Raw genomic sequence first — 21,400 nt, 5'->3', positions numbered from 1 at the left:
AATATTGCAGTGTCTTCAGCAATTTCTGTGAGCACAGATTTTTCAGTTTCATTAACATAGCAAGAGGATCCTTAGTTTGTGTAAAGAGGAAAAAAGGAAAAAAATCCCAAACCAAAATCCCCACCATACCTAATGCATTTAATTATTTATTTAAACAGATAACTTGGACATCAGCCCATTGCAGCAGAGCAGGAGATATGCAACCTGCAGAGGTCCAACAGGAGTCTATAGTCAGTTATCTCCCACTCAGCCACATAGCTGCACAGATCTATGACCTGTGGACTGGAATCAAATGGGGAGAGCAAGTTTACTTTGCTGAACCTGATGCTCTAAAGGTACCTTGTCTTGCATTACATCTAATTAAGATTGCACTTTTTCTCTTAGAAAACATCCCAATGAGACAATATGATATTTGAAAAGTTGTAGAGGATGAAGAATGAGAGTCCATTATTGTAAGAGTTATGGAAAAATAAAGTTCATTATATTTGTGATCCAGTGCTCTAGATTCCAATTAAAATATATAATTCATATCTGTAAGGTTCTTTTAAGGCAAAAAAAAATATAAGCAGTTTTTGGAGGAAAGGGATGCAGGAGGAACTAAACCATGTGTGTTTTTCCTCCTTGTGTACATACCTCCCCTGAAGTGTCAGACCTGACACATGTTAGTGCATATGGCTGACTCAAGTGGGCTTAGCAGCCCTTCTGTGTATCTTACATATTTAGTGATATTCTACATCACTAAAGATGCAGGTTTTACTTCACCAAACTTCTTTATCTCTGCTGTGTGCCTTTTGTTGAAATTATTTTATGATTATTACAGGGCAGCTTGATTAACACACTGAAAGAAGTGCAGCCAACATCTCACATGGGAGTTCCCCGAGTATGGGAGAAAATCATGGAGAAATTAAAGGATGCTTCTGCTCAGTCAGGATTTATGAAGAAGAAAATGCTGTCATGGGCTATGTCTCTTAGCTTAGAGACGAACCTGAACAGCTCAAGCAGGTATGTAGTACAATGAGTGAGATTTCCAGCAACCTGGAAGTAGCAATTTGCTACTGTAATAAGCTGTGAAGCCTCAGTGAGACTCTTTGTATAAGTGGGTAAAGTTTGGCTTGGCGACATAGCAAATATAGTGCAAGGGGGAGGGGGTAGTTGTCAATTATTATTGATGTCACTTATTTCACAATGAAGTGTAAAAATTTCTTATGCAGAATGGTATTCCAAAAGATCATTCCATGATACTGCTTTGCTTGTCTGATCATTCAGCTTCTCAGATAGATCTTGCAAATTTCAGATTTCAATGATGTAAGTTCTCAAAGTCACATTTAACTGATAAAAAATCAGGAATACAAGAGCCATGTTGTATGCAATATGTTTTTATAGATTCTTTATTATTTGTTGAATTCAGATACCTCAAGAGTTGGAGATAGGAAAGCTGGAGAAATGAAAGAAACTGAATAAATGAAGAAAGGATGAATGTATCACCTTACTTATGTTCAAACTTCTGTCAACACCCAAAACCAAATGACAAATACATCTCTAAGCAAAATCTGTGCCTGATTTTGTTTTGAAAACTTCCTAGGTTGCTCTGACTTACTTGTGTATTTTGTACTCAGCAGTGATCTAAAGCAGCTCTGGACAAGATTAGCAGACTACTTAGTGCTTGCAAAAATACGCAATGCACTGGGGTTTTCTTCCTGTCAGAAGCACTTTTCTGGTGCTGCTCCTCTCAATACAGAAACACTGTATTTCTTCCTGGGTCTGAACATCACCCTGTATGAGGCCTATGGGATGAGTGAGACCACAGGCCCACATTGCCTGTCTGGGCCTTATATTTACAGGCAGCACAGGTAATTTTGCTCTTTTTTATTGCTATTTTTTTAATATGATCTGTTCCATTTTATCTATGAAAAGAGTATTTACTAAGGTCAGCAAAGATATTACAACTTATTTTATTTCTCTGAATGCACTGCCACTCTTTTGTGACTTTGGGAGTCAGAATAATTTCCAGGTCAGAATTTGAACACGTTGACTCCGTAGCACACCATGCCAGGAGCACTGAAACTGAGCTACAACATTCTAGGCAAACACGGTGACTACATCTGACATATACCCTAGCCCTGGCCCAGGGGAGGAATGCAAGACCTCAAAGACAACAGTAGTTTTATGCCTGAAGATACAGGGGGGAAACAAGCAGCAAGCAGAGGGCAAGACAGACTGCCAGAAAGTACTCAGACACCCTGACAAATCTGCCCTAGTGAGCGAATATTCCATAGCTGTGGGACCGCTACAGCACAGTGATATTTGCAGTCACGGATACTTTGACAGTTTCAGGGATCTGGCTCGTTGGCCAACTTATCAGTATTATGTTTGATGTTTCTGTGATCCTGTGGGGTTTTTCTGCTCTTCTCCGGTAGCTGTGGTAAACCAGCACCTGGATGCAGAGTGAAACTGGTGGACAAAGATGCAGAAGGCAATGGAGAAATCTGTTTCTGGGGAAGGACTGTTTTCATGGGTTATTTAAATATGGAAGACAGAACAAAAGAAGCCTTTGATGAGGAGGGGTGGCTGCATTCTGGAGATTTAGGAAAGCTAGACAAGGATGGCTTTCTCTATGTCACTGGAAGAATTAAAGGTAATAGGCAAAATCTTGCTGTATGTTTACGGTAAATGTTCAGCACTATTCAGTCATGTCTCAGATGTGGTCCATCTAAATGAAGTGTCTTTCCTCTAATGCCAGCAGTATTGCCCTAACAGAAAGGTAAAATAAACTTTCCTATGAGAAAACCACAGCGTGCTCTGTGTTCAGGGAAGGTTTCCCTCTAGTCTGCAATAGATGGAGATGATTCAGTTCCTACAATGAGGCCTTTTATCTCCCAGACCGTTACTCAGTATCAATTACAATTAGCAGTATAAACTACTAACACAGGTTTAATGTGTCTTGTTTGATTTGAATGATACCATTAAGCTGTCCAGTCTCCCTCTGAATCTTGTCAAATTGTCTTAATTGCACTTTAGAATGTTTAGACAGTAAGGAGAGGCATCCTCTGTTATACAGACATTGTTGCTGTAGGTCAGAGGTAGGTTCCTCTGGTGCCTTAGGTGAAGTGTTTGCAGAGACCAGAGCTGAAGCTTGAGAGCAGAAGGGAAAGCTAAAGCTAAAGCCGTGAACTTAGGTGTTATTACAGGACATTGGGTAAAGTCTCACAAGACTGAGACTGGTCACTTGTTTACTTGGAGGCTTTTTTCATGATAGTTATTCAGACAGTGGGATTGGTCACAGGCAAGATGTAACTGAGGAAGATTTAAGAACTGAGTAAATATCTTAGAACGTAAGACGAATTACTAGGGAGATAACACAGAGGAGTGAATTTGTCACAGGTGGCATCATGTCCTGCTGGGAGTCAGGACTGAAGTTGGTACTATTAATAGCCTGCACCAAATGCAGCTGTCTTGCTTTTAACTTGTTTTCTTGTCTGATTCATTTTCCTTTAGTACAGCAGTAACAACCCCTTGTCTCAATCCATCTGAACATTTGTGTTTCTCTTATATCTGTCTTGATTGCTGAACTAATAGGAATTACCCTAAATTACAGGAAAGGTAGACAATCTGAGATAAAATGACCATATGTCCAATATCATTGAAGTTTTAAATTCAAGTCCAAATAAGGACAATGAAAAACTAAGGGCCAGAGAGATTGGTAGAGGATCTGAGACAAAGACAGGACTATTGCAAAAGGAGGGTGGAATGAAAGGGAAAGTTAGACCTAGGAAAGTATGTCTGTGTTATTTGTTGAAGCATGTTCTGAAATGCTGCAAAGACAATTATTTAAGGACAATGAGAAGTCACCAATGCAACAAAAGCAAAGAACTGGAATTTACTTAGAGAATACTCAAGTTTGTAATAATTTCATTGAATATATGTATTACACTTCAGAACAAATGTTGCTTTTATGGAGGCTTCCTGCAGTATTAACTTATTTTTGTCTGACCCCTCTTGGTAGATTTAAGAATTGGTTTTACTCATGATGTTAACAATGAACTTGCTTTTTGGTGAGATAGCAACAATAGAATAGAGGGTGAATCCTTTGCTAATTTGGAAGAGATGATCTCTCACAGAAAAATTCCAGTTACGTAACAGTCCCTTGAGGTTAACCTGTTACTGGATTATGTAAAAAATACCTGGAGCAGATATACTGAAGGAGATCTGAGAACTTGAGTATGTTTGAAAAATAGTAGCATTTTTATTTTGAAGATAATTAATAGGATTATCTTGGAAAAAAAATCTCTTATTTTTTATGTCAGACTAAGAAAAGCAGGTTGAGCCAGACATTAACCCGATTTTTGGAATTTATTTGGAATTTATTTACCTTTCTTTTTTTGCCTAGATTTGATTATTACAGCTGGAGGTGAAAACGTGCCTCCAATTCCAATCGAAGATGCTGTTAAAAAAGAACTCCCAATTGTTAGTAATGCTATGGTGATTGGAGATAAAAAGAAGTTTTTGTCAATGTTCCTGACCCTAAAGGTAAACCAGTTTTAATATCGCCTTCAGTGAAGTTATACACGTGCACCTAAAAAAAGAAGAATAATTTTGAACCATTTGTAAAAAGACCTAAAATTAGATAGGAGGATGTTTTGTTAGCAGAGGGAAAAAACGTATAGCAACTACAGACCAAATCCTGCTGGGTCTAAACTCAGGGTTACCTGCTCTGCTAACCATCCATGTATTTACTGCTGTTTCTCCTACATATACAATAAGAAGTATTTTCTATTTAAATGCAAATTTTTATATAAGAAATGCTGGAATATTGAGAAGTCTCTGTAACAGAACAACAAAAGCTTTCATGCTTACAGATGAGCAAAACCAATAAATGTTTCTGTTATGGGCAAACCCAGAAACTTTCTAACAGAAACATTTCTTTACAATTTGTTATTTTTATTACACAAGAAGGATGACTGTGGAACAAAATAATTAATAGCCTTGCTGTGGTATAAGCTTCAATTGAGAAATCACTGTTTTCCTAAAACATTTGCGCTTCAGTTCTGTGTACACACCAAGAGAATGCCACTTCAGGTGTTTTTAAGTTGTTTGTCTCTATGACTGATACTCCCTTATATTCAGGTAGAATAGAAATACTAATTTAAGAAGTCTAAGGAACACTTCTATCTCAAGCTGTTCACGTTACACCATAGTAATTCCATTGAATGATGAGCTAAATGCTTCCCTGTAACAATGGAGTCATTTGGAAAATATGGCAGAAATTCAAGGTCAGAGATGGACTCTACTGCGTAATTCATTCACACGTTTTAAGTCTGTTCATGACATCTGCATATAAGCTAAAAATATTTGCATTTGGTAGCCAAGTGGAAAGAAAAGCCCTTTATGATCTGTAGGTATTTCTGCTTTTTAAGGCTTACAGAATGTTTGCGTATTTATCCTGTAAGGGGGAGGGCCTGGTCAGAGAACTTGTTAATGCCTTTTAGGAGTGAGCGTTTGATGATTCACTTCATTTGATATTTTAGAGTGTGGTGGACCCAGATACATCTGATCCCACTGACATTCTCACAGAGCAAGCTAGAGACTTCTGCCAGAGGAGTGGCAGTAAAGCCACAAAAGTGTCCGAGATTGTAGCTACGAGAGACCCGGCAATCTACAGGGCCATCCAGGAGGGAATCAACAGAGTCAACAGCAATGCTACCAACAGGGTTCATTGCATTCAAAAATGGATAGTCCTGCCGAGAGATTTTTCCATTTCTGGGGGAGAACTAGGTAAGACTTACTGATTTATCTTGAGGTACACAAAGTTAAGAGGCTGCTGATCTAAGAATATTCAGTACAGGGAAAGGAAAAATGCTTATGCAGTGTGTGGTAATGAATACAAAAATTGGACTTCTAGCTGTGCACACATTTATGAATCTGTGCTCATTTGCAAGTAGAGCTCATAAATTTCAGATTGCTTTGGGTAATTAATCAATTTTGGTTAATTCCTTGTGCATTATAGTATTAATAACTTCCAGTAATAATACTGAAAGTTTCTCTTTAAAAAAAACCCCAGACACAGCAAGAGAGTGAAAGCCTGGTAATGGAGCACAAAGTACATTACCAGGCTCTTTGAATAAACTGGGAATTGTTTAAAAGCTTTCAAAAACATATTTTATGAAAAAATACTAGCCAGTTACCACGCTCTTATGTGCAGCTCACTTTGAAGTCCTCATGCTTATGTGGAGGCAACCTCACATACCACGCTTGCTTCTCACTTTTAGCATTTATCTGTGCTTAGAGTGGGGCATGTTCTTCCCAACAGGCTCTTCAATAAAAAACTTAGGCTCCAAAGCTCAAACTGAGCAGGAATTTTTGTTCCAATTTCTGGAACTGACTCTCCCTCTTTTAAGGTCCCACAATGAAGCTGAAGCGGCTCACCGTGCTTGAGAAATACCGAAATGAAGTAGACTCCTTCTACGAAGAATAAGAAGTGTTTCCTCCAAGCATTAAGAAAGATCTGTGAGCAAAAGGAAATGCTTTCTAATCAAAAGCGTTAATGAGGATTTATGCTTTGAGTTTGTAGTCTATTGAACCAAACCACTAGAAAGCTGCTGCCAGTTTAGTTGTTCCTGATACTCACCTGATCATTTGTCCTCTTTTTACAGAAGCATCTACAGTATGTCCGTTCTCTAATGCTGCTTTTATTTTATGACCTAAATGACTAAAAAAATCCTTCTGTGTTGTATAAAGCAGATATAACTAATTCCTCTAGACTGAAACATAAAATTTTTATACAGTGCTCTTCCTTTTTTTTTTTTCCTTTTGTTCTACAGGATGTTTCCTGTAGCTCATGATATATTTTGGTAGATAGCAGCACTGCTTAGTGCAACTGCCATACCACTCCAGTGATAATTATTTTAAAAATATATAAAAATCAAAAGGGCTGGGATTTTTTTCCCCTCCCAGAGAACAACTTTCTTGTTCACTAATATATTTGAGAACGTGAAGACACTCCTCTCCTATTTTTGTAGTGCCTAGAATTCAGACTTCTGGGAAAACAGCAGTTCGTTTCTTAAGTCCATGTTGGAATAAGCGTTACTACTTCTCCTAAAAACAAATAATCAGAAAAAGCAGGGGAACAGCTCCCTAAGACTGAAAAACACAAAGCAGTAACCACAGGAGCTCTCACATGAAAATGCTACTACAGAAATTTCTTTTAAATGGTTTACAGTGCTTTTCTTTGAGCAGTGTTTGTCAGTGTGTATCTGCATGTTTCAGTATTCACATTGCACTAATTCTGACAAATGTGGGCTGCATTTCTTCTTACCCATATGCAAAATAAATCACATTATGTGAAGGAAATGCTTGGCACAAAGTTGTCTAAAGGGTGTGCTGTAAGTGATCTTTGGCAGACAGCTCTAGTAGCTCACACACGCAGGCAGGCCACAGCCACTGTTATTGAGACAAAAGAAATTATGCGGAACAGGGTAAGGTTTCCATAAAAGTTACATTACCAGTCTCACACATCTTACAGACTTAAAATTTGTTGCAAGTACCAATAATCAGCTCAACACAAAAGACAAAGCAGCAGCCTAGGATTATAAAAACAAAACAAGCAATAGGACTTTGAAAAGTTTATTCTTCCCCATTTTGTGCGCAATGGTAATTCAGAATTTCTTTAACAATATTAATCTGAAGGAAACAAGGAAGCAGCAGCTTGTAAAACATGGAAAGAAATGTTGCCCTATTCACCAAAAGCAGAGTGTGGGAGGAATAAAGCTCCTCCAGCATGTTGTTAGACTGTATAAAAAAGCTGGGGTGCTTACTTTAGAGTGACGCGAGAAGTCGTTACTCCAAAGTTGTTTCACTTCTGAAACAGCCAGCCCAAAACAGTCTTAATAGATATTACTCCACTTAGTTACTGTCTATGAATAGAACTAAGCTGTAAGAAGCCTGCTCCTGGCAGTAGGGATAATCCTGTGCTATACTAACGAGTTTGAAAATATATCTTTTCTTGTCAGGTGCAGGAATGGAAGCAATACCTTGATACCTACAGATCAGAGCAACTCGAGTGATGATCTGCATCTGATGGGGAGGGGAGGGCAAAGAGTTGCTTTTGCACCCATTAAGCTTAGTAAGCAAGGAGAAAATAGATTCAGATCCCCTTGAATAGGGATGAAATGTATTTCTGGAACACAGGCACCAGAGCCAAACCGCTGATCTGTCTTAATCCATTTAGGACTAGTCCCTTAGATTCAGAGTTTCTAGAATAAAATTACTAGTCAATACAGGAAGACACGCTCAACAGACTGTGCAGAAAACTACAACACAAAAAGCATTCTAGCAGAAGTCATGAAATATTTAGTATAAATTTGCAAAGTTAATACTTTCCCCTCACATGGGGGGGGAATTTTGCAGAATGTAATTCCCCCTCACATGGGGGGGGAATGGCAGAAGTAATTTTGTATAGTTTGCCCTCATTAGAACTCTATTGTAAAGTGTGTTTCAGAGAGGAAAACTGGTAAGAATTATTTTGGTATATAGATTTGAAAAATAACTTCACTTTAGCATTAATTCTCACCCCTTGTTAATGGTTGTAGGTTTTTTAACATACAGAAATAGAGTAAATCTCTAGAATTTTGTATTTCTTAATTCATGCCTTTGGTGGGCAGGGCTGTATTTCATGAATCACCAGAGTATCTAAAATGGTTTTCTCGTTGCTTCTAACACAAAATTGCTATTTTAAGTTATTTTATACCCGTCTCTGTTTATGAAGATCGTCTTGTGCTACTCTTAGGCTGAAAACCTATCTTTTCAAACATTAAGGTGCTTTTATATTTCACTAATTCTGTTACTGGTTTGTTTGCATAATTTTTCTATTTGGAAAGTAAAACCCTCTAATTGAAATAAAAAAGATTAGACAGTTACAGTGCCAATAAAAGAATTCACTTACATAAAAATGTTCACCAGATAGAAAAAAAATAAATAAGACAAAGCACTTGGAAAAGTCCACCGAAAGCAGGCACAAGCATCATTTGTAGCCATTTGGACTAGATTTATTAATGGAGAGGCCTCAGCTAAAAAGTTTGCTCTCAAGAGATAAGCAAACTATATGCATGTAGATATCAGGTTACATATATTGTACTCTGTGTGATGTGTCCTTCCAGAGTTATCAGCAGGAGTATGAAGGAAGTTTAGTCTTTGTCCCGTACTCGGCGGCAGATCTCCTCTGTGAATTCTGAACACTTGGCATTGCCTCCCAAGTCTTTTGTCAAGACCTGAAAGAAAGAAAGAAAGAAAAAATAATATTACTGAATTGTATTATGGGGCCAGTCTTGTCTCTGAACAGTTCTAGATGATCTCGTGGTATGTTGTGTATGGATAGTAAATAAGGTGAGCAAGAATACATCAAGTTTGAGTTCTGCATCCCATACAGACTTCATCAATAAGGACTGTGCAGGTAGAGAAGACCTGAGTATACATGAAGTACTTCTAATGTTATCAGATTTGAACATGATTTGAACATGATTTTATCTTAACTACAGGAAGAAAGTGTGTGGTCAAAGCTCTACAAAGTCCTTTAATGGTGTAATTAATGGTTAAGTATTTACATCTTCAGTAAGAAGTTTGTCCTTCGGAGGTAAAATTCATATATGAAGGCTCAGCACAAGGACAACTAATGAGAGTCATTCAGAAAGATTGGGTCTTTTTTAAAAGAAACCCACACAGAACAAGCACACATAACTCTTAATGCTACATGTTAACAATTCTCAAAGTTTGCTTAGTTTAGTTAATAGATAGAAAATGTAGAGTTAAAAGTCTCTGTCATCAAGTACAACTGTCTGGCATCATGAAGACAGTAAAATAAAAATTAAAAAGTGGGCAACATTGCTTGTGCAACCTATCTAGATTAAAGCACTCTAGGAGATAATTAAAATCATTAGTTTCCCCACCTACATGGCACTCACACAGATCTTAATTACTGCTTATGGGGAAGGGAGGAATAGCAAGCGATCAAGGTCACTATTTTAGGATCTTGTAATTTAAATTGCATTATGGGGTATTTTCAATTAAAAAGATTCTCTCCATTGTGAGCATATGACATTATAAGTAACTAGTAAACAAGTAGCCATGTCACAAAACTTGCACCGTTATCTTCCAAGGAACTACTGACCTGCAGATGGAGGATTTCATTTCCAGAGCAGTAAATGGGAACTTTACTGGAGCACCTCTTTATTCAGTTGTAAGTTTAGATTTTAACTGGCCCCTATACACAGCAAGATAGCTGCAAACTTACAAAATGATAACAACTTTTGCTTTCAGCATTCTAGTTACTTTTAATTACAAAGCAGCCTCTCATGGTCCTGCCTAACATAACTGAAACAGCATGACTGGCTGCTAATCCTCTTTAACTGCAATCTTCAGGATCTTTCCAACTATGTTTTCAAGAGATGGACATCAATGTAGAGGAGTGAACCAATAATGGTAAGACCACAAATTTGTCAAATTACAGAGCATAAGCCCCCCTCCCTCCAATATCCCATTTGAGTAATGAATCTGAAGACACTCACTTCCAAAAGGAAACATATATAATCTTAAGAGAAAAAGTTAATACTGGATAAAAACTGTTCTTTTGTAGTCAAAAAAGAGTGAAAGCAGTTAAGAATTAAAAAAAGAAGATAATTGAGCTGAAAAAACAGAAACAGAAGTATTACAGTCAGGACTGAAATGCTATGAGCAAAGTGGATGATTTAGCTTGTGAAAGGCAAATGAGTGTCCTTCAGGATCCAGATTTCATTATATATGCTTTGTATGTTTTATAAACTTCATAAGTTACTTAAAACTCTCATTCCCTTCCTGAAAAACAGCCATCCAGTTCACTATTTTGGAGTTCATAAAGCTGTGGAAATGTAAGATGAGCATTGCTGAGACAAAAGGAATGCTACAGCCTATCCCCTTATTACTGAGCTGGGCAGATTTAATATCATCAAAGATAATATAATTACTATCAGAGAAGGACAGTGACACTGCTCACGCAACAGGCCAGCTCAGCAGGCCATCCCTTGCTCTGGTGTGACTCTTCCAAGTTAATTCTTGCGTTGATACAATGATTTTAATTCACTGCGTTTCTTTGCACACCCTCATGTTACCTTTCCATCTTTAATTGTATCGAAGCAAGCTGACTCAATTTTTGTGGCATGTTTGTGTAGTCCCATGTGGCGCAGCATCATCACAGCACTCAGAAGGAGGGCAGTTGGATTTGCCATGTCTTTTCCTGCAATGTCTGGTGCTGTTCCGTGAACCTAGAAATGAGAATTAACCCATCTGTTATAATGTCATTAGGTTGATTAAAATGTCTTAGGCAGTTCAAGTTTACTTAGTGCAAGTAACCTGAGCCATAGGTCTTCATGCAGCAGCATGTTAAAACAGGACTGGCTTTGCTGTGATACAGTCAGTGGAAAGAAGATACCAAGGACCAAAACAATTCAGTTCAAAGACATCAGAAAGGGAAAACTAGATCACTTAATAATTTAAATTGTGCCCCTCAGGTTCTATTTCATGGGGAGTATTTATCTTATGAAAAAGTGGGAAAATAAAGTATCTGTCAAAAAAAGGACATGCGAAAAACCTACGTGTAATATTTACTTTAACCAGTCTCTCAGGCTAAAGCTTGAGCATCTTCCCAGTAAAAAAGAGTTCTACAAAGAACTCTGTTAGATAAATGTCAGCCACATTGTATGGCACGGAAAAGTTTTAGATTCTCAAGTTGAGACAAAGTTATTACTGCTCTGCCTTGTGTAACAAGACTTACCGATTCAAAAATGGCCACTCCATTGGCACCAATGTTTCCACTGGGTGTTACTCCAAGACCCCCAATGAGTCCAGCACACAAATCACTGAAAAAAACCCAACCATCAAATAAAAAACCCCACAAGTTTGTCCATATACAGTTGCCTCTCTGCAAGGTATAAAAATATTTTAATCAATTGCAACTAAATTTATACACCTGCACAGTCTGAGAATAATATGGAGAAAGAACAGATGCTGTTGGCCACCTGTACCCCATCAGAACATTGGAAAATTCTTAGAACTACTAGCAGAAGACAATGTAATAAAGGAAAATTAAAAGGAAATTCCAAATACTAGAATAAACCTGATAAGACATAGGCACAACGAGAAGTACTAGAAGCACAGAATATGTGTAGAAGTCTCAAAAACTAATTGTTATGTACAGTTCTCTGTAACTATACAAAAATCTTACTTCTTCTGAAGGGGTCCAGAACAACTTTTCCTATGTAAAGTCCTTCTAAAAAATGTGGAAGAATTTTGCTCAGGTAGGTAAGTTACTGGTGGTTTTGTAGTGTATTGTGTGCACCTTAAGGAACACTTCCCAAGTGACACTAGACTAGCTTTTTCCCCCTCTCTTTACTCAACAGCCTTCAGGTCACAAATCTGACATTAGCAGATCATCAGATATAAGTAATCTGCATTTGGTTTCCACCAAAATTACCATGGGGAAGGACAAACCAACTGTGCCTATTGTCATCATATTGTCCCCTCAGAGCTGAACACATTGATGAACAAAGCTGGTATATTCAAAACTCTGGTATTTTCACATCCATCCATAATTATTGCCCACAACTTAGCTCATACTAAGCTAAGTTAATCCTTAGTTTAGGACTACCAATGAGAAAAGTTTGGATGACTTTGCAGAATAATATTTTAAGCTAAAATAAACCAATTATCTTAAGTTGCATAAAGCCTGGGGAAAAACTGCATACAGTCTGCATTTGTCACTCTAGGTATTTAATGCTTAAAGAGATTGTCTTCTGCCTATTCAGACCTATACAGTCTAAGGAACCTGCTTGGCATTTTGTTCATACTTCTAGACCAACAGGTGAGACCTCATCCAGTGGTGACAGTGCCCTCTTGAAGAACAGAATCAAATTTGTTGAAAAGTTTTAGAATGATGAAATTTTTTACGGAATTTCTATGAGAACTTTAAAATGGGTGATAATGAACTCAGTGAAATGGTATTGATGATGAGACTCCTCTGATTTCACCTCTTTCAGTTAACCATGTATGAGCTGCTATGAGGGCCCTGTTCACTCCTTTACCAATTCTTAAAGCAAGAAACATCAGTTAGAATCTGATTTTTCTTGGAGTGGATAGACAGCCTTATCACAGAGAGAGTGCTGTTTTAAAAGAAGCTTAAGAACCATTTCTTCTTATACATAAGTTACCTTTAAATTTATTATCTGTACAAAACCAGGAGATGGATTCTAAGAAGTAAATAGTTGAACATTTAAATAAAAATTCCGATTCAGGCTCTTTTCTCAATCTCTCCTTAGAGATGTGAGGAGAAACTACGTTACATTTTACACATATGAGTTTGCATCAAAACACTTCATTTTACAAGTGTTTAATGGAATTTACACTCTACCTAATAATTTTACAGAATAGAAAATGCGTGTTGATGGGTTTTGCCTTCAAGACATAAAGTACCTCTAGTATTAATGTTATTCAAATATAAAATTTAATTTGAAGGTAAGGAAAAGTAATACATAAACCAAGAGCTAGCAGAATATTACGAGGCCACATATTTAATTCTTCAGTGACTATGCAGACTCATTTAACTGGATGATGAGCTCCCTGTGTTCATCATAGTCCCACAGTCGCCCTACACAATCTATTTTAGTGCTGAGGATGAGAAAGTTTTTCTCTAATATCTAACCAGGAATTCATTCTCTATTACAATGTAAGCCATTATATTCTTCACACATTTGGAGAAATTTCTCTTCTGCCCCATCTGAACAATATTCATAGCCTCCATAGGCAGAAACAGATTTTTTTCAATAATAAGTACATTATCATTATATAGCCCCTCCCATCAGTATATTAATAATTGAAGCGTAATAATGCCATCCTTTCTGCCCAGTTAGTGTCTGATTTATGCAGTTTTAAAAAGTCTGAATGCATAAGATGATCACCCATCTGGCTTGCATATGACCTCAGTGATTGTTGGGAAAGTATTAGTATTTTATATGTTGGGAGTTTAAATGAAAATCTCCATACCTGAGGATGTCACCGTACAAGTTTGGCATAACAAGCACATCAAATTGAGATGGATCTTGAACCATCTAGAAGGAAGTATATTTTCATTAAGGTTAAGAATTTAAATTAAAAAAAACCCCACAACTAAAACATGTAAATACTCACATTCAGACATACAGTATCCAGATACATTTCATTAAATTTAATATCTTTACAGTTTTCTGCTGCCTCTCTGCATTTTCTTAAGAAAAGCCCATCAGACATTCTCCTGCAATTAGATAAGCAAGAGAATATTGCAGTTATTGTAAGGAAGCAGTACCAAAGATAAAACTGCATGCAACAGAGGTTTAATTAGAGTTCAGAAACTTAATTGTGACCATTTATCCCTCTTAAAATATTTCTGTATCAGTGGTTTAACAGGCATACAATAATTCTCAGAATGACTTCTATTCATTTATGAGAGGTTTACTGAATTTGTGAAGGTGGTGTCACATAGGATCACACATGTTAGGACTCAGGTGTATGGAAACTGCAAAAGACACCAGCCACTTTCATCCTCAGTTTTAAAATTCATTTTCCTTATGTAAAAGCTTCTAAAATAAGAGCTTTGGAAGGAAGAATTACTACCAACTTGCTAGTAAGAACATTGGTACATAATTATCTCAGCCCTGTCAATACCAGGTCAATACTGCCCATTCTACTTAGGAGGCATTTACTTGACTTTTTTCCCATTTTACTGACTCCTGGTGCCATCAACAGAAGTTTCACATTTGAGTAAGACTTAAGAAGTTATTTGTAATTAAATGTTTGGGGATTTTTGTTTTGTTTTGTTTTTCTCAAAAGAAGTGTCAACATACATAATATTTGCCTTGTGCACAGCAGTCACGTGGCTTCTCTGATTGTTTCTGGCATATTCAAAAGCAAACTCTGCAATGCGCTTGCTGGCTTCCTCTGTGATCAGCTTGATGCTTTGCACAACCCCATCAACAATCTGAAAGAGAGGAGTTGCATCAACAGTGTAAGTGTAATTCTTCCCATTTGGAACCAAGCAGCAGAATTCTGAGTGAGGCAGAATGCATTTCACAACAAAGGAACTTTTTTATGGGTGCCAAATGTAAAAATCCCACTGAACCCCAGTGAGATAGGCAAAGTTAGCAGTGCTGAAGCAGAAAAGGCAGCAGAAAGGCAGCAGCTGAGGAACCTACCACGTGCTCGATGCCGCTGTACTCGCCCTCGGTGTTCTCGCGGATGGTGACGATGTTCACGTCTGTGTAGGGGGTTTTGTAGCCCTCGATGGACACGCAGGGACGCACGTTGGCATAAAGGTCAAAGGTTCTACGCAGCAGCAGATTCATCGACGGGTGCCCTGCAGCAATTGGAGTCTTCAAAGGCCCTAAAGAAAAAAAAATATACACAAGGATGAACAAGAAGATAAACCCCTCCATGGATCTGAGAGCTGAAACTCTAGGTCAAGTGGGATTCCTACAGAAGATCTCCAAATTCCTGTTTAACCCTTATGCTGGAATACCATGGGAATTCTCCGTGCTGTCAAATACTGCACAGGCACATTAATCAGCTGGTTAAAGGCCAAATTGCAACCCTTACCTGGAAGAGATTTTACAAAATGTTTTCATTAAACACATATAAAGATACTACTCATTATAGGAATATAGTTATTGCATACTATTGTGTACCTTAGAAATGCCTTCTGCAGAGAGTCCAAAGGTTGGTATGTACTCACCTTCAACTACAAAAACTATCAAACTTATGGCTTGGAAATGAAAGACTGTTTCAAGATTACAGACAACTACCTGACAGGCTGTCCCCTATAATTACCCATTTTATTGTGCTACGGATGAAGAACTTTGGCCTTACATCAGACTCATAATAAACACAACAATATTTAATATCTCTGTATTAACCCCTAAAATACCTTTTAATCCCATTTTGTTTTTATCCATGGATTCTTTGGCATCTGGAGGTATCATCCACTTCCCTCCTGGTCCTTGGATAGCCGTAACATTCCTCTCTTCCCACTGAATAGGTGCCTAAACATACACACTCTATGTTAACTTAAACGTAATGGTTTTGCTTCAAGTTTTAACCTTCTTTCCACAAAAAGGCGTGTAAGGAATTTTGTTCAGGCCTTCCTGGATTTTCTCTGGTGAGTAAGGGTAAGCATGAGATGTTTGAATTAAAGTAATTTTTAAAAAATGTAATTAAGTGAAAATGAAATAGTGTGAGCAGCAAATTATCATAAACTTGAATGCCACCCTAGATGTCATACACACAGAATTTGTTAGAATTGCAACACATGCCCTATTTCTTTCAAGATTTTAGAGCTGTTGAGCTCCTTGTATACAAGATACAACATTTTAAAGCTGTATTCATTGAAAACTCATCATCCCTACTGCCTGGAAGACAGTACATGACATAGATATGTATCTGTTATCAGCACATGCTCCACAATGCTTTCTGAATTTGCATTCACCACAGGAATCTAAGTGGAGACTGCTACCCATTCATTTCATCAGGAATGATCATAAAGGAAAAGATATAACATAAATAAAGAGAACTTCACATTTTCAAATCCAAGTTGGATAGTTGTAATAAAAAGGGAAGATGCCTGGGTGCTGTTAATAATGTGGAACAATTTAACAGGCATCTTGCCTGAAGAGCTGTATTTCCTTTCCAGGAAACTTGACAAGTTCTGGTGAAGTTTCTCAGATAGGTAAGAGAACTGTTCTTGGGTACAGTCAGTTTTCATATCACTGAAGTTAACGTGTTTGGCAGCACAGCAGCTGGATTGCTAAAATGAGCCAGTCCTTTCACACACACTTCTGACCTGCACTGGAAGTCATAATGAATGAAAGAACATCCTCTATCAGTTGCTCAGGATTACTACATCAACAAGATGATCTCACATGACATTGAGTTCATATTTCCAAAAATTAAACACAGCATTTGCTCTCAAGTCTCTACTCTTCTGTCAGCTAACAGTTTCAAGCCCTGCCTTGGTATCACATTCCTGTCTTTTATTAGCTGAAGCTTCAAACTCTTTCTACTGGAAAGAAGTTTTAATAGTTTAAATATGACTTAATCTCTTGGAAGCTAAAGATAAAGCTTTTCTTAATACGCCTAATTAATATTTCTTCTTGCAGTTAAATTTACAATGCTTATAGCAAGACAAATACAACTTACTTTGGCAGCATCAAAGATCTTCATGACAGCAGCAGAAATCTCAGGTCCTATGCCATCTCCTGGGATTAAAGTTACTGTTTGTACCTAGATGAAGAAATATCAGTAGTACAACAAATGAATGTTTGTTTTCTACATAGAAAACATTTTCATGTGTTGTAGGAACAAAGTAACTATTGGAAAACAAAAAAAAATTTCCTTTTCCAAATATTCACTATGAAGAACAGCATCCTGGACAGAAGTGAGAAGGACTAGCTTGCTTTCCAAAGGAGTGTGCAAATGTTTTGAGAGAATTGTTTAAAAATTTGCCTACTACCTATTCCTATTTCAAAACAGAGGCTGAATGTGAAAGGCAGATTCCTGCTCAGTACTCCTTGAAATTAATGAACTTAGCATCCTTTCCTCTGGAAATCTGGAGAGAAAGTTCCATTACCTAGTTATGGCTCCGTTCCACATATGTCTACAATATTATCAACATGCCGCATAACACTGGCACATGCTAGAAATGATTACATGTATGAAAAGCTACATTCACCTTAAAAAAAAAGGTCATGCCAAGCTAAACTTCTCAAGTGACCTCCTAAAAATCTCAGACACATTTTTAACAATACCAACTTATTTTCCTCTCATAATGTCCTTGGTCTTGTTTGTTTTATCATCATCAAACAGGTAAAAAAAAATGCACAGCCCAGGCTCAATGAATAGCAGGGGAAGAATGTATTCTGCTTTGAAGAAAAAAAAAATATGATCACTGCTTTAAGGATATGTGCTCCAGCTCATTTTGTTTTATTTAAAGAGTTCCAACAGTTTTTAAGGGCTCATTATTACCTACAAAAAAAGCAGCTCACGTACATTATTTGAAAAACCCCCAATAGAACCAACTCACAAGGCAGAATTTCAATATATATTGACTGATTTTTTAACTTTTGAGCCAAAGAAATTCACTGTGCACAACAAAAAAACAGAGCTTCAGATAAAAGCATACTGCTGCTGAGCAAGCTGTCACTGACAGAATGCCTCCAGAGTAGTTTTGTGCTGTCTGACAGCACTGCAGGGCTCCACCTGAGTGTGAAACAGTTGTGTTATAAACAGAACCAGGGGTGCCTCACCTTCTGATTTTTATACTGTATAAGTGACCCTTCAGTTTCTTTTCCAACTGTTGTACCTGCTGTTCTACAAAACTTAAAATTGAAAAGCCACGGTTCCTCTTTAAGATTAAGTCCTGCTTAGGGGTGCTGAGCCCTGCTTCTGCCCTCATTGAAAAGAAGGCCCATGGGCACTTCAAACACATACACATAAAGAAGGTAAAACATCTACAGGGAAATACACAATCAATGTCTAAGATAGTTTAAAGAGGACCTTGAAAAGGCAGAATTTTAGATGCAAGGAATTCTACAAGCAGCAGTAAAGTAAATCTAGTGCTTAGAGGGAAGTCTGCAAAAGAAAGAAAATGAGAAGGTTCTCAACAATTTTTCTACTTTGCCCAATATTTGCCCATTCCCAGATGAGTTTCAGAAGACTGGCTTATGTCCATATTTTGTGAAAACTTTCCATGCCACTTCTATCTTTTGCTAGAGCCTTTTGTATTCCCACATTGATATGCAATTGCCAATGACAGTGATTAACTGATATAAATCCAGGATGGCATTAAGAGCATGCATGTTCACTTGTTTGGCCCTTATTTTTTGGGAACATAAGAATAACAACAGTGATCTTATAAATTTCCAAACCCGTTTATTGAGAAACTTCTTAAAAGAAAAAAATGGGACTATTATACTCACAGCATTACCAAAACTTCTGGTCACCTTTTTTTGGTTTTTGAAAGCACCTAGCAATCGAGAAACCTGCAAAAGTACAAACCAAAAAGATCCTGTTTTACTGCACAAATGGGATTTTAAAAGTTTAACAATGTTGCAACAAATCTGCCTTTTAAAGTCATACTGCTTTAAATCTCCTATCTCAAACTAGTATAAAAGTCCAAGTGAAACCAGAGTACCCAGTGCTTTGCCAAGTTGCAGTGCAGCATTGCCTCGTGGGTATTCTTAGCACAAGGTGAGCCTGGGACAGCCACACTTTGCCCTGCGCCTCGTTCCCCTCCTGCCTGGGGGTCACTGCACCCTACCTGAAGTCCTCACACACAACATGTTGGAAGCCAGGCTGCAGGAACTCTAACTAAATACATGATACACTACAGATGAAGATTTGTGGAAAGCAAAGTGAAAAATTAAATGCTTTGTTGGTAGCAGTTGGGTGGACAGTATCTTTACACATTTTAGGTAATGTGTCCAAAACTACATTAGTGTCACTTCTTCCATTCAAACTGTGGTGGATTTTATTCTTCTGCCTTTTATATCTGTAGGTGTTGTACTGTTGCCTTCTGCTTGCCTGACGGTTTTTTAAAAGTGGAACTGAAATGCACATTAAAGACGAAATTCACCATAGCAACAAGTTTACACAGCATAGTCAAAGAATTACATTTTCTGAGTATTCTGAACTGGCATTAAGCTTCAAAACTGGGATGTTATTTAAGCCTGGGCTCTTGCCCAACTGAGCACCATGGACAAAATCCCTAATCTGCAGAAAAATCACAGCCTCCCAATCTTACCCTCCTCTCTAGGAATATTGATGCCTCTGTGACTTAAGAGCCAGAAGACTTCTAACTGCAGAGACTTACACTACTTCAATTCTGCCATACTCACATATGCAGGCTGTCTGCAGCTATCAGGCTAGAAATGACTTTGACAATTTGTATTCCTCTCCTGTCCCACTTGTATTTGTTATTTCTTATGTTTACTGATGGGTATGGTGTATGGCAAAAGGAACAAACTATGTTGGCACCAACAGAAACAACTAGAAACAATATAATTCTCATGTATATTGTAATGAACGCTGGGGGAGGAGTAATCTAAGATAGATCTATTTTTACTTGTAGCCCCACATGAGATGTACAAGGTCACTGCAACAGGCAAGCAGTGTTTACCAAAGCAAGCCATATGGTTGAGGATAAAGGCAGAGCAATCAAACGGAAACGTGAAGTGGACTGTAGAGTGCAAGTGTTCTCATGGTACAGTTCCTGCATACAGAATCAGGATTCACATTTCAGGGTAACCCTGGAAAGGGCACAGTCTGTCTTGTCAGAAATCATGGGCCTAGTACGTTATACAGTTCAACACTGGTAACACCAACGAAGAATCCACCTAAGGAAAACTGATCCATTCTGACCTTAAAGTCATGTGTTGTGATTAGCTCTTGACAGTTCTTCCTTTTTTAGCAGATAGGCTAAATGGGGCGGCCTCAATGACTTTGCCTCTAGCAGGCTGTTATTTAAAGGTGCAAAAGAAATTTCATTTACTCAAAGCAAAAAGCTGCATCTCCGTGACAACCCCGGGATAAGGCCTGCATTTCCGAATGGTTCAAGAGCAGTAAATCCCAGAGGACAGGTGTGGGGGCTAGAAAGCCGCCAGCCAGAGCCCGGTAGCAGTTCTTCCCATCCGGATCTGCAGTGCCTAGTACCGCGGGAATGGCGTTTCCAGGCTGCGCTGTCTGTCAGCCGCGCATCGGGAGCTGCCCGCAGCCGCGGTGGTCCCGCCGCTGCTGTGACCTCTACGGCGCGACCTCCCCGCAGGCCGCTCCGAGGGATGGCGCGGCGCCCCCCCGGCCCGGCCCGGCCCGCTCGAGTAACGGCCCCCACGGCCCCTTCCCGCCGCCGCCCCGGGGAGGAGGAAGAGAGAGAACCCGCGAGCGCTGCGGAGCCGCCATTCAGCCCGAGCCCCGCGGCCCTTCACCCTCGGAGCGCTGCCAGGGCCCGGCGGCACCGCGACCTTGCGGCCAGGCGGCCGCGCCTCAGGCGCCACCAAGCTCCGGGGCGCGTCCCGGGCGCCGCGGGGCAGAGTCCGGACCGTCCCCTGCCTACCGTGGGCATCCACGCGGTCGCAGCCATGATGCGCCTGGGCACCGCGGCTGCCGAGACCCGAGAGCTCCGCGCCCGCCGCTAAACCGGAACCGGCGCGCGGGGAGCGGCGGCCCCGCCCCGCCTCGCGAGGCCCCGCCCCGGGACCGCCGCTGCGGCAGTGCCCGCGGCCCCGCAGCTGCCGTCCGCCGCTGCCTGAGGCGGTCCGGGCCTCCTCCCCCGGCCCTCATCCCGCGCCCCGCATCCCGCGCC

General features: G+C 39.1%; 2 protein-coding genes across 4 annotated transcripts in view; one reads left to right on the top strand and one right to left on the bottom strand.

Moving 5' to 3' along the window:
• The window catches only part of ACSBG1 (acyl-CoA synthetase bubblegum family member 1), a 34,856-nt gene extending 25,944 nt beyond the window's left edge, over positions 1 to 8,912 (top strand). For 2 of the 3 annotated variants that reach the window (XM_039558027.1, XM_010412349.3), the window contains 7 exons: positions 159 to 335; positions 821 to 1,002; positions 1,617 to 1,850; positions 2,418 to 2,635; positions 4,388 to 4,527; positions 5,526 to 5,772; positions 6,396 to 8,912. In XM_039558027.1, the coding sequence (XP_039413961.1) occupies positions 159 to 335; positions 821 to 1,002; positions 1,617 to 1,850; positions 2,418 to 2,635; positions 4,388 to 4,527; positions 5,526 to 5,772; positions 6,396 to 6,472 (1,275 nt within the window). In that variant the 3' untranslated portion in view covers positions 6,473 to 8,912. The remainder of the gene's footprint in view (positions 1 to 158; positions 336 to 820; positions 1,003 to 1,616; positions 1,851 to 2,417; positions 2,636 to 4,387; positions 4,528 to 5,525; positions 5,773 to 6,395) is intronic. The other variant, XM_039558026.1, reaches the window with a different exon arrangement.
• Positions 8,913 to 9,015: 103 nt separating this feature from the next.
• On the bottom strand, positions 9,016 to 21,270 carry IDH3A (isocitrate dehydrogenase (NAD(+)) 3 catalytic subunit alpha). Its single transcript, XM_039558029.1, has 11 exons — positions 21,152 to 21,270; positions 19,020 to 19,082; positions 17,242 to 17,325; positions 15,974 to 16,088; positions 15,246 to 15,433; positions 14,898 to 15,031; positions 14,206 to 14,308; positions 14,062 to 14,126; positions 11,798 to 11,882; positions 11,136 to 11,288; positions 9,016 to 9,263 (listed from the first exon to the last, which is right to left on the bottom strand). Exons 1-11 carry the CDS (start codon positions 21,176 to 21,178, stop codon positions 9,180 to 9,182), a joined length of 1,101 nt encoding a protein of 366 aa, XP_039413963.1. The 5' UTR covers positions 21,179 to 21,270; the 3' UTR covers positions 9,016 to 9,179.
• Positions 21,271 to 21,400: the final 130 nt, after the last annotated feature.

The sequence above is a fragment of the Corvus cornix genome, chromosome 10, assembly GCF_000738735.6.
Source record: "Corvus cornix cornix isolate S_Up_H32 chromosome 10, ASM73873v5, whole genome shotgun sequence".
Lineage (NCBI taxonomy): Eukaryota > Metazoa > Chordata > Aves > Passeriformes > Corvidae > Corvus > Corvus cornix.
This window is presented reverse-complemented; position numbering and strand designations above follow the sequence as displayed.